The sequence below is a fragment of the Sebastes fasciatus genome, chromosome 3 (assembly GCF_043250625.1).
Source record: "Sebastes fasciatus isolate fSebFas1 chromosome 3, fSebFas1.pri, whole genome shotgun sequence".
NCBI lineage: Eukaryota > Metazoa > Chordata > Actinopteri > Perciformes > Sebastidae > Sebastes > Sebastes fasciatus.
The window spans coordinates 22,798,016-22,809,471 of NC_133797.1; the positions used below are offsets into that span (position 1 = coordinate 22,798,016).

Sequence of the window (11,456 nt, forward strand, 5' to 3'; positions counted from 1 at the left end):
AGTGTATATGTACCCTCTCAATGTAGTAGGAATCGGAATCAGGTTTATTTCACCAAGTGTATACATATGTGGAATTTTACTCTGTTTTTATGCAGCTCTCTAAATGTATTTACGTAGACTATTATAACAATAATAATAATAATAATAATAATAATAATAATAATAATAATAATAATAATAATAATAACAATAACAGAATACAATAATAAAAATTAAAATTAAATGAAAAGTCTATTTACAAGTCAAGTGTTCGGAATTTGTAAACAATACAAATAGTTCAAAGAAATAAATACCGGATGGATGTACAAGGACTGGATGATTATGTACAATATATATATGTGGAGATGTCTATATACTGTCTGTACAGTGAGTAGGATTTATATTTATAGTGACAGGTATGTACATATTACAAAAAATGTGCATTAAAGACTAAATTATAATCTAAAAATGTGCAAAAATGTGCATTAAAGACCTAAATGCACATTTTTTATGATGTAGTCTTTGAAGTTGAAGTAGGCGAGATTGGAGCAAATATGATTAAAAAAAGTTATTTTTATAAAAAGGTCGCTATATCGTGACAGTAGTACATGAAATAAGTAACCTGAAAAAAATCATGTGCCTCTGTGTCCTCCGGTGTCCTCCGGTGTCCTCCGGTGTCCTCCGGTGTCCTCCTGCAAGATTTCACAGACCAGAGGAAAACAAGCAGTAAGAGCTGATCTGAGGTCTGCTGTCAAGCTGCTATCTATGAGAGCCGGCTGTCAATCACTCGCGAACTCCAACCAAACGGTCAAACTAGGCAGCACTGATCAAATATGAATCAAGATTATGTTACGTTAATGCCTATTTCTTGCCTCAAATGTTTTCAGAATCATCTTTTAGTGTACTGTTTAGTGGTAAAATTAGAAAGTTTGTGACCAAGCCGCCACGTCGAGATCAGGTTGAGATAGCTTGAAGGAACGCCAAGGCATATGGGAAGGAGGCTGGGTCACGGGTGGACATGGGTCTAGGGGTATGGGGTATAACACATGTGCAGTGTAACTGAAGCGACTATTAAAAAGTGCAGAAGAGACTGTTAAAAATGAGTATAGTGCAGGGTAACTCTAGTAGCTTAGTCTATGAAGGTGCACTGTATGCATTATTATCTGTCCTGCAGATGTATGCATGCAAGTGTAGACAAGGGTGTCCTTATACTTTTGACAACATGTTGTCATGGCCCAAATTTCCAATGGCCACAGGCTGTCCCCTGCTGTACAGAATGCTATATGACAGGCCTAAAAGAATAACAATTAAGTAAGATACATTTAGTAAAATGAGTAAATAAGATAAGTAAAATAAAAAAGGTAAAGTAAGCTGAAAAAAAATGGAAAAGAAGTAATATTGCACATGTTGGACATTAATATTGCACACAATGAACAGTTATATTGCACATGAGAATGTAAAAAGATCAAAAGCACACAAAAAGTATAAGATAAGATAAGATAAGATAACATAAGATATTCCTTTATTAGTCCCGAAGTGGGGAAATTTGCAATGTACAGCAGCAAAGGGGATAGTGCAAAAAACAAGATGCATCAGCTAACACAGTAAACAAAAAGAGCTAAACAAAGTGTAACAAAATGTGAACCATTTAAATAGAAGGAAATATAAAAATAGGAGCAGTATATACAGTATTGACAATAAACAGACTATTAACAAAATTGCACAAGTGGAAAATGATATTGCACAGTGAGAATGAAAGGAAATTCAACCTGAAAATATCAGGTTATTGACAGTTTTTGGTATGCATGCTAGTGTAGACAGGGGTGTCCTTATACTTTTGACAACATGTTGTCATGGCTCCACATTTCCAATGGCCACAGGCTGTCCCCTGCTGTACAGAATGCTGTATGACAGGCCTAAAAGAATAACAATCAAGTAAGATGCATTTAGTAAAATGAGTAAATAAAATAAGTAAAATAAAAAAGGTAAAGTAAGCTAAAAAAAAAGGAAAAGAAGTAATATCGCACATGTTGGACATTAATATTGCACACAATGAACAGTGATATTGCACATGAGAATGTAAAAAGATCAAAAGCACACAAAAATCCTCAACTATAACCTTCTCATTCTCACATACAAATCCCTCCATGCCCTTGCCCCTCAGTACCTAACCGACCTTCTCCAACCCTACACTCCATCCCCGAAACTACGATCATCAGACACTGGTCTGCTCTCCACCCCCCACACCCGGCTGAGAACATTGGCGACAGAGCTTTCAGCATCGAGGCCCCCGCCCTCTGGAACTCTCTCCCTCCTGAAAGAAGAAATGCTTCATCCCTGGACATTTTCAAAAACACCTCAAACACCACCTGTTCATCAAGGCCTATGATGTCAGCTGACTCTTCCTACACATCACCCTTTTAATTACTTAGCTATAGTTTCTCCTCCTTGTTATTTATTAGTATGATTTTGTGTGCCCCCTTTGTAAAGCGTCCTTGGGTTTCTGAAAGGCGCTATACAAGTCCAATTTATTATTATTACAAAGTATGTTTGCTAGTGTAAACAGGGTTGTTGTTTTTTAATGAGCTAGAAGCTTTATTTTATTTTCATTTCAGCATTAAATCATTTCTGGTACATTTCTAAAAAGGAGAGGACAACACACTAAATATATATATATATAAATAGGTATAAAATTATGCCATGTGTTTCAGATACCTCTACAAAAATAATTTAATGCATAAATAAAATAAATCCTAACATAATTTCTAATCAAATAAATAACAAAATAATAAAACAAATATAATATATTTGGTGCAAAAATAAAGAAATACTCAAAAAAGACACAGATAATAGATCACTACTGGGGACAAACAAAAAGTAATAAATACCAGATAAACATTCAAAGTTGTGTGACGTGTTTGAACAGTTAAACATAACCTAGAAAGATGTGATTCACTTTGGTTGTGCAGCAACAGAAACAGCAACACATTATTATTATTATTGTATTATTATATATATATATATATATTGGTAGAAGATACAGGACCCCCAGGACTCACACCAGCAGACTGAGGAACAGTTTTTCCCCCCAGGCCATCAGACTTTTAAATCTATAATTAATTCGACAAATTCTTACACAAAAATATTTCTTATACTGTATATACTGTATATATTCTTAATACATATGTTCTTAATATGCCCTTGTATAAAGTATTTCCTTTTATAATTGTAATGTAAATTTAAATGTAAATGTAATATAATTTATTATTTTAATGGAGCTTCCCAGCAAAAAGTATTTCACACGTTTGTACCTGTACAACCGGCGTGACAATAAACATCTTGAATCTTGAATCTTGAATTATATTATATATTATTGTATAGTATTATTGACAGTTTTTGGTATGCACCCTAGTGTAGACAGGGGTGTCCTTATACTTTTGACAACATGTTGTCATGGCCCACATTTCCAATGGCCACAGGCTGTCCCCTGCTGTACAGAATGCTGTATGACAAGGCTATAGAGAAAAAAAAAAACGTCCTGGGGAGGGATCAACTTTGTTTTTCTCTGACCTTTTCTCTCTTTTTAGCTGCTGTCCAATCAGGCTTCGAGTTCAGCACCAGGACCCGCCTCCAAAAAAAACCTTAGCCAATCACCGCTCAGCACAAGCGAGAGAATGGGCGTGGCTTAACACCCAGAGATTTCTTTAGGTGTTGTCATCGTGTTAGTCTGTATAGTGTGGTGTGTTTTACACTGGGGCGGACGGTAAAACAATTATCACAATGCGACTTTAACAGCAAGCTTTTTCTTTCTTTTCTATACACTGTTATGCTTGTGTAGTTCTTTTTATAGAATACAGACAGCTACGTATCTCTAAGGAAACCAAAACAACCCTATATCCTATAACACGGAGGCTAGCTGCTAAGCTAACTAGCTATGGAGGAGAAGAAGGAGGAGGCTGAAGCGGAGATCCAGGAGCACGGCCCGGAGCACTGGTTCTCCAAATGGGAACGACAGTGCTTAGCAGAGGCTGAAAGGTCCGATCATCCAAACGAGGAGGAGACGGAGCAGAGCCAGCAGAAACTGTGGCACCTGTTTCAAAACTCGGCCACGGCGGTAGCACAGCTCTACAAAGGTCTGTACCACAGAGAAGTTCACAAGCTAATGCTAAAGCTGGCTGTCAGAGCTAATGCTGCTAATGCTGCTAATGCTGCTAGCTGAGGAGGACACAAAGGGCCACTGGAGAGGCTAAGTGGTAGCTATACTCACAGCTGTTTTCACCACACAACATAACAACTAAGAGGTGTTTTCATTTAAACTTGTTTTCATTCATGGTGGCTGAATATGAGGGAAAAAGTACCAAGCAATAATAGGTTTTTTAACAGGTCAAAGATGAGCACAGTGTGTAGGTAGGCTATATAGAGCCTACATTGAATACCCCTTTTCCCTTTCCTGCCTTTTAGTAAGAGATGTTGTGAATGAGGAAAAAAGTACCAAGCAATAATAGATTTTTAACAGGGCAAAGATTAAGCATAGTATATTTGTGTAGGTATATAGAGCCTATATTGAATACCCCTTTTCCTGCTTTTTTAGTAAGAGAGGTTGTGAATGAGGAGAATAGAGAGTGATGTAATATGACAATTGTCAATTTGATTTACTAAAATATGAATTCCTACAGTAAAAAAAACACCCATATGACTAATCATGAATCTCCTCATCCTCCATTGCTTCTCATCTTCCCTTTTAGACTTTTTAATAATCATTTCTAAACTTGAAGAACATGTCTTTCTTCTTGATCCACTTTCATGAAAGGAAGTGCCAGAGAGGGTTAATTGAATTTAGGGCAGTGTATTTGCCATATGCAGCCATGATTGTGCTTCTTTTATAAAGTCTCTGCTGTAATAATAATAATAATTTTATTTGTAGAGCACTTTTCAAGAATACACTGAAACATAAATAGTTAAATAATAAACAATAGAATAACTACACAGCAGCAACCACCTACTGTACCCTCAGTTAACATCTCTCTCTCCGGCACTCTCCAGCAGAGAGGTCGGTCGGTATGATGACTCTGGTCCGTTACTTGCTGATGGAAGCTAACAGCTAGCTGTGAGCTAACTAGCCACTAACAGCTGCTAACAGCTAACAGCAGCTAACAGCTAACAGCAGCTAACAGCAGCTAACAGCTAACAGCAGCTAACAGCAGCTAACAGCCGGTCAGTGTGTCAGAGATGTGGTGGTACAACCGGGGCTGAATCTGAGCTGTCAAGAGGTCCTCCAGAGCTAAAACTCCTCCATAAACACTGTTGTTAAGTGGCTCACCAGCTGACTCAGGTATGTGCTGTTTGAAGCACATGTAATGTCTCACACTGAACATGTTTCTGTCCAGTCCGGTAACACTTTACCTAGCTAGCTTCGTCAAAATGGCGAATACACAGGGAGGAGTTAGCCTGACTGACTGAACACAAACTCGTTTAGTTGATGGTCTATAATGATAATAACAGTGATAGGTAATGCCGCAGTGTGGTGTGTGCGTGTGGTAGATGTTTGATACGTTATGGTACACTAGGAGATGTGATTAAGACATCAGATCCTCGTGGAGTTTGTTGCTGATGACTGTGTTGTTGATAATATCAGAACAAAATGGCGATAGCATTTAAAGTAAACATCTTCTTGTTTTAAGTCTTGCCATGCCCTGCTTGAGTGCTTTGAACACTGACAACCTTTGAAATCACCTGTCAGCTTCTGCTATTAACACACACTGACATGTGAAATAATACTATACTGTGTTTGAAATGGTGACATCATGGTTGTTTAGGTTTGAGCAGGGAATGATATGAGCACCTGCCACCTGCCAAATGACAGGGTGAATGTTGGCTGTGGCAGGTCAAGATGTCAGGTCACCTGCCACCATGGCAGACAGGTTCTCCTTATGTTAAGAAATATTATTTTTAAAAAGCAACTCTATGTGTGGTGGCTTTTGATAAGTAACGGCACACAAAGACATTTTGATTCAAACATACATGGACATACATGGAGTTTTTGTTGATGACTGTGTTGTTGATAATATCCAGAACAAAGTGGTGATAGGATTTAGGGTAAACATTTTCTTGTTTTAAGTCTTGTCATGCCCTGCTTGAGTGCTTTGAACGCTGACAACCTTTGAAATCACCTGTCAGCTTCTGCTATTAACACACACTGACATGGGAAATAATACTATACTGTATTTAAAATGGTGACATCATGGTTGTTTAGGTTTGACTAGTAAGTTATTTGCTGTGAGTGAAATGAATGTTCAAGATAGCTTTGTTCACCTATTGCCAGACATGACTACCTGTCATGTGCTGTCATTATACCCCAACCCCCTCTTATTAGTCTAGAGATCCTGCTTGGCAAAATGCTTCTGCTTCCAGGCATAGTATGATCAGACTGTAATACAGTCTGTATCTTCATAAAATGTAATACCAATGAGTCATTTGGTGTGTGGTAGATATTGATAAGTAACGGCACACAAGACATTTTATGAAAACATAAGATCCTCATGGAGTTTTTTGCTGATGACTGTGTTGTTGTTAATATCCAGAACAAAGTGGCGATAGGATTTAAAGTAAACATTTTCTTGTTTTAAGTCTTGTCATGCCCTGCTTGAGTGCTTTGAACACTGACAATCTTGGAAATCACCTGTCAGCTTCTGCTATTAACACATAACTGAAATGGGAAATCATTGTGGGCGAGCCTCTATTTAAAATGGTGACATCATGGTTGTTTAGGTTTAACCAGTAAGTTATTTGCTGTAGAGCAGGGAATGACATTAAGATAAGATGAACCTTTATTAATCCCCGGAGGGAAATTCAGGTGTCAAAGCAGCAACATCAGCAAACAGAGTGAAACACAGGAGAGGTACAGGTATACAAAAATTATAAAAACAATAATAGAGATATAAAAGATACAGAGTGAATGGGTGAACACAGTGTAGCACCTGCCACCTGCCAAATACAGGGGACATGTTGGCTGTGGCAGGTAAAGATTTCAGGTCACCTGCCACCATGGCAGACAGGTTCTCCTTAAGTAACGGCACACAAAGAGATTTTGATTAAAACATACGAGCTCATGGAGTTTTTTGCTGATGACTGCGTTGTTGATAATATCCAGAACAAAGTGGCGATAAGATTTAAAGTAAACATTTTCTTGTTTTAAGTCTTGTCATGCCCTGCTTGAGTGCTTTGAACACTGACAACTTTGGAAATCACCTGTCAGCTTCTGCTATTAACACATAACTGAAATGGGAAATAATTGTGGGCCTCTATTTAAAATGGTGACATCATGGTTGTTTAGGTTTGACCAGTAAATTATTTGCTGTGAGTAAAATGAATGTTCAAGATGGCTTTGTTCACCTATTGCCAGACATGACTACCTGTCATGTGCTGTCATTATACCCCAACCCCCTCTTATTAGTCTAGAGATCCTGCTTGGCAAAATGCTTCTGCTTCCAGGCAACCCCCCACATGTATGATCAGACTGTAATACAGTCTGTATCTTCATAAAATGTAATACCAATGAGTCATTTGTAGAGGAAACCCCATGGACAGCTCCTGCAGATTAGATGCAAAGTTTTGCAGGATTACTGGTAGTGGAAAACTGCATAGGCCCTGAGCTTTTGTACTTGTATTTTTTATGGTAAACCCAATCCTTAGCTGGAGTTAGCAATTTCTTTTTCTTAACCTGTGTTTGAGGTACAGGTAGGTATAATGAGACATTGGATGTTTTTAAAGGCAGCCATTAGATTAAGTTTGAAAACACCATCCCCAGTTAGTTTCCTCTTTGGGTATACACAAGTATGTATTTTAGCGGCCCATTTCTGAGTGTTTAGTGACCCAAATGCTTCGAAGCGTTGACCATTGACATGGTATTCAACCTACAAATCAGTGTTTGAATGCTTCGTTGTTGTTTTAATTTATATTTAAGTATGTAATAATAATATTGATAAATCCCCAAACAGCCCATGAAATAAGGAATAATCCCCTAGCATTATTCTTTTAATTAAATTCAACATTCATTGTTATTGGTTATTATCAGACGGATATTGCTGTTTGTTGTGTGTAGAGGTGCGTGTGTGTCCTGCAGTGCAGTAGCGTCACTGTCCCGGACACCGAAATGGAGACAGACAGAAGAGCATGTCAGCCATTCACGCTGTGCCGTGCCGCGCCACACCACACCACGCAGCAAAGCTTCCAATACTTTCGAATATTACTCACCGAAGCATCAAAGCCCATAAAATGGTATTTGGGCCAGTCCTACTATTTAGAATTCTCTAAAAGAGAAATTTGAGCTTGAGAAAGGGGAATGTGACAACAACCACGTCATTGGAAAGTTGATCTGACTAACTTTTTGAATCTAATTTACAGATCGAGTATGCCAGCAGCAAGGCCTCTCTCTCTGGGTGCCCTTCCAGAATGCAGCCACAGCTGTCACTAACCTGTATAAAGGCAAGTAACTTGGACTATTACCCATCTTGTGGTTCACTGTCTGTTTTAGTTGAATTAAGTATTGCGTCCAAGAAGTACTGTATGTAAATGAGATGTGTAGATGATGGTGGTGTCCAGATTTACTTAAGACATTTGTCCTTATGTGTCACAGAGAGTATGGAGGCCCGCCAACGGAGCTATGACCTGGGCATCCACTTAGGCCACCAGCGCAGGAATAAGGACGTGATTGCATGGGTTAAGAAACGCAGAAGGACCATCAGGCGCGAGGACCTCATCAGCTTCCTGTGTGGCAAAGTTCCACCTCCACGGACAGCTCGCGCCCCGCCGAGAGTTGCCATGGTGTCTGCAAGCCGACCATCACCTCCAGAGACGGGCAGCTCCGTGGAGACCGACCTGCAGCCTTTCAGAGAGGCCATAGCACTGCATGGTAGGTCAAGACGCCATGTTCAGGAAGGAAGCTGTTGGATTATTTGAATGAGACGCTAAAGTTCATACTGTTTGCCGTGGCTCATTATTTTCTTTTTCATTCCAGGCCTTAGCGGTGCCATGGCAGGCATTTCTGTGCGTTCTGGTCCTCCTGGTTCCCCGACTCACCCTGCCCAGTCCATCGGTCGTCGTAGGAATGGCCTTCATGACGTGGACCTCAACACCTTCATTGCTGAGGAGATGGCGCTCCATTTGGATTCCACAGCCAACCGTAAACGAGGCCCCGCCCCCTGTAGTGACGTCATCACAGACTCACCTACTCATAAACGTAACAGGATGCTCTGAACTTTTCCTACACCACTAATCCCTCCTCTGTCCTCTCCTTGGTGGCCGACTGGACAGCTGACGAGGACTGATGCCTTGGCCAACCATTGAAATCTTCCTCCTTTTCATCTTCGTTGCAATGCTACAAATAAAGAAACTTAACTATTATCAATCCACACATTTATTCCCGTCTTTATTTTTCTTTCTTCACCCCCTCTGTTGTCTCACACATCCTCTCCATCATAGTGTTGTTTTTTTCCAGAACATTTTCTCTCCTGTTTGTTTGGTTGCCCCCAGTAGATCTGATAGAGAAGCGAGCACACATCACACTTGAAATCCTTAAATTGCAGAATGTTGCGTTTGGACATTGTTTATTTGGCCGGGCTCATTTGTTCTTCACATCCGACATGAACCGGGCTGGTGCCTACTGTTTGCAGTTATCTTCCCCTTGTTCCTCAAGCATACTTCCTCCTCCTCCTTCTCCTCTGTGGAGTGCTGGCCAAACCAGACTGGACTGAAACCCGGGCTCCTCGGGAGGCTGAACCACCTCCTCGCTGTGCGGCTGAACTCAAAATGCTTGTCAGCGTGTATCTCATTCTGCTGCTGCTCTGTGTGTTTGCGTATCTGACAGCAGAACTGCCACTTACTGTGTTGTACTTGTCTTTGCCTTTGAGAAAGCTGCTGCAGTATCTCTGGTTGTTGTGCAACAGTGAGTGTGGGTGTGTGTGTGAGTGTTTGTATGTGTGCTTGTGGATGCGGGGTTCTGGCAAATCCAGCGCCCACTTGACCGAATTATTTTCTGTTTTACTTAAATTCATCCTTTTTTTTTAGTTGCTCTTTGCGGCCCAAACCAGGGTTTTATCACAAAGCAGGTCAGTCCAATTTACACAGATAATGGTGACTATAATTACTGTCAGAGTTAGCTGACACTTTGAGTAGTGGGGTGACGAGAGATAAGCGAGATGTATTTTCAACAAAGATGTGCTCAAGTACCCATGTCCTGCGTTCTTATTTGTAAGTTTCCAATCACACTGTTGCTATTGTCCCGTTTACAAATAATCCAAATGTACACAGTTTCCCTGTACGCATCAAAATACATTTGACAGAGTAATGGTTCTTGCATTAAGAGCAGTTTCAAAGCTTGTATTTTACCTACTTTATGTTTACATTTGGCCCTTTGATCAGAACATAAACTGGTGCGTTGTCATCATTTTGTCTCTTGTATTTAGGAGTTACACTTTCACACATGTGATTTCAGCTTTAAAACTATAAAATTACAGGGGGCAGTTGCCTGTTAATTAGCCGGGGCCGATGGCTGTGGTATTTTATTTTGCTTAGCCAACTCCTGAACTATTGGGTGTGACGGTTCAGCAAGGCTTGGGACACTTGTTTTGCTAATTTCACACACACACACACTGCTTTGTGATACAATCTTGTGTAATGTGTGTAAATAACATGTAGGTGCTGTTATATGTGGTACATATTGTAAAAAGAAGTGCAAATCCATTGGGATGTCCATGTACAATAACGATTCTGACATTAAAGAAAATACAAGCGTTTGTCTAAGTTGTCTTTGAGTTTCCTACCAGTTGGATTTGGTATTTAACTGACTCTTTGGGCCATCTGCTTGGGAAGGTCTTGAAGGATAATCTGTACTCTCAAAAGTGATATTTCCATGAATTACCCCGAGCCAGTCTAAAGGATGAAAAGGTGCAATGAAGTGGAAAAACCTTTCAGCTATTATCTATTGCAGTGCCTGCTCAGTTAACAAATGTCTTGTTCATTCTCAGATCCCTTAATCATCCCTTTGTTTCCTTGAAAGAACTTGATATTCAGTTATTCTGTCATCAGTTGCCGAGGGCAGAAGAATAAAGGATCTACTGGAAGGAGAGCGTAGTGGTTGTATATCTCAGTTTGTTATTCTAACAGCTGTACAGCAGAGTTCTGTGAAAGCACGTTGTCAACAAACTTCAAACAAATTTTGAGACCATTGTGCAGTTTAACGTTGTGAACACACGGGGGCGACGCAGACTACTTTGTTCTGCTTTCTCTCTTCCCTCCTCAAAAGAAGCTTGTGCTGCTAAACACTGACAGGGACCTGAAATGCCACATTAATAGACAGATAATAAAATATTGAACATGCACTCAGTTTGATCATTACTATTCTATTAGCGGTAAACTATTATTGCAAATTAAGAAACAAGGATATAAATTATCAGAGGGAGAGAATACAACCACTTACT

General features: G+C 39.7%; 1 protein-coding gene across 1 annotated transcript; it reads left to right on the forward strand.

Moving 5' to 3' along the window:
- The first annotated feature begins 3,659 nt into the window (after positions 1–3,659).
- On the forward strand, positions 3,660–10,772 carry hapstr1b (HUWE1 associated protein modifying stress responses b). Its single transcript, XM_074629657.1, has 4 exons — positions 3,660–4,112; positions 8,383–8,467; positions 8,619–8,890; positions 8,996–10,772. Exons 1-4 carry the CDS (start codon positions 3,914–3,916, stop codon positions 9,232–9,234), a joined length of 795 nt encoding a protein of 264 aa, XP_074485758.1. The 5' UTR covers positions 3,660–3,913; the 3' UTR covers positions 9,235–10,772.
- The last annotated feature ends 684 nt before the right edge of the window (positions 10,773–11,456 follow it).

What these genes read in the sequence shown, in the direction of transcription:
- hapstr1b (XM_074629657.1), top strand. Translation starts at nt 3,914, where the DNA reads ATGGAGGAGAAGAAGGAGGAGGCTGAAGCGGAGATCCAGGAGCACGGC. An exon ending in GGTAGCACAGCTCTACAAAG is followed by an intron (nt 4,113 to 8,382) that starts GTCTGTACCACA and finishes TCTAATTTACAG; the next exon opens with ATCGAGTATGCCAGCAGCAA. An exon ending in ACTAACCTGTATAAAGGCAA is followed by an intron (nt 8,468 to 8,618) that starts GTAACTTGGACT and finishes TGTCACAGAGAG; the next exon opens with TATGGAGGCCCGCCAACGGA.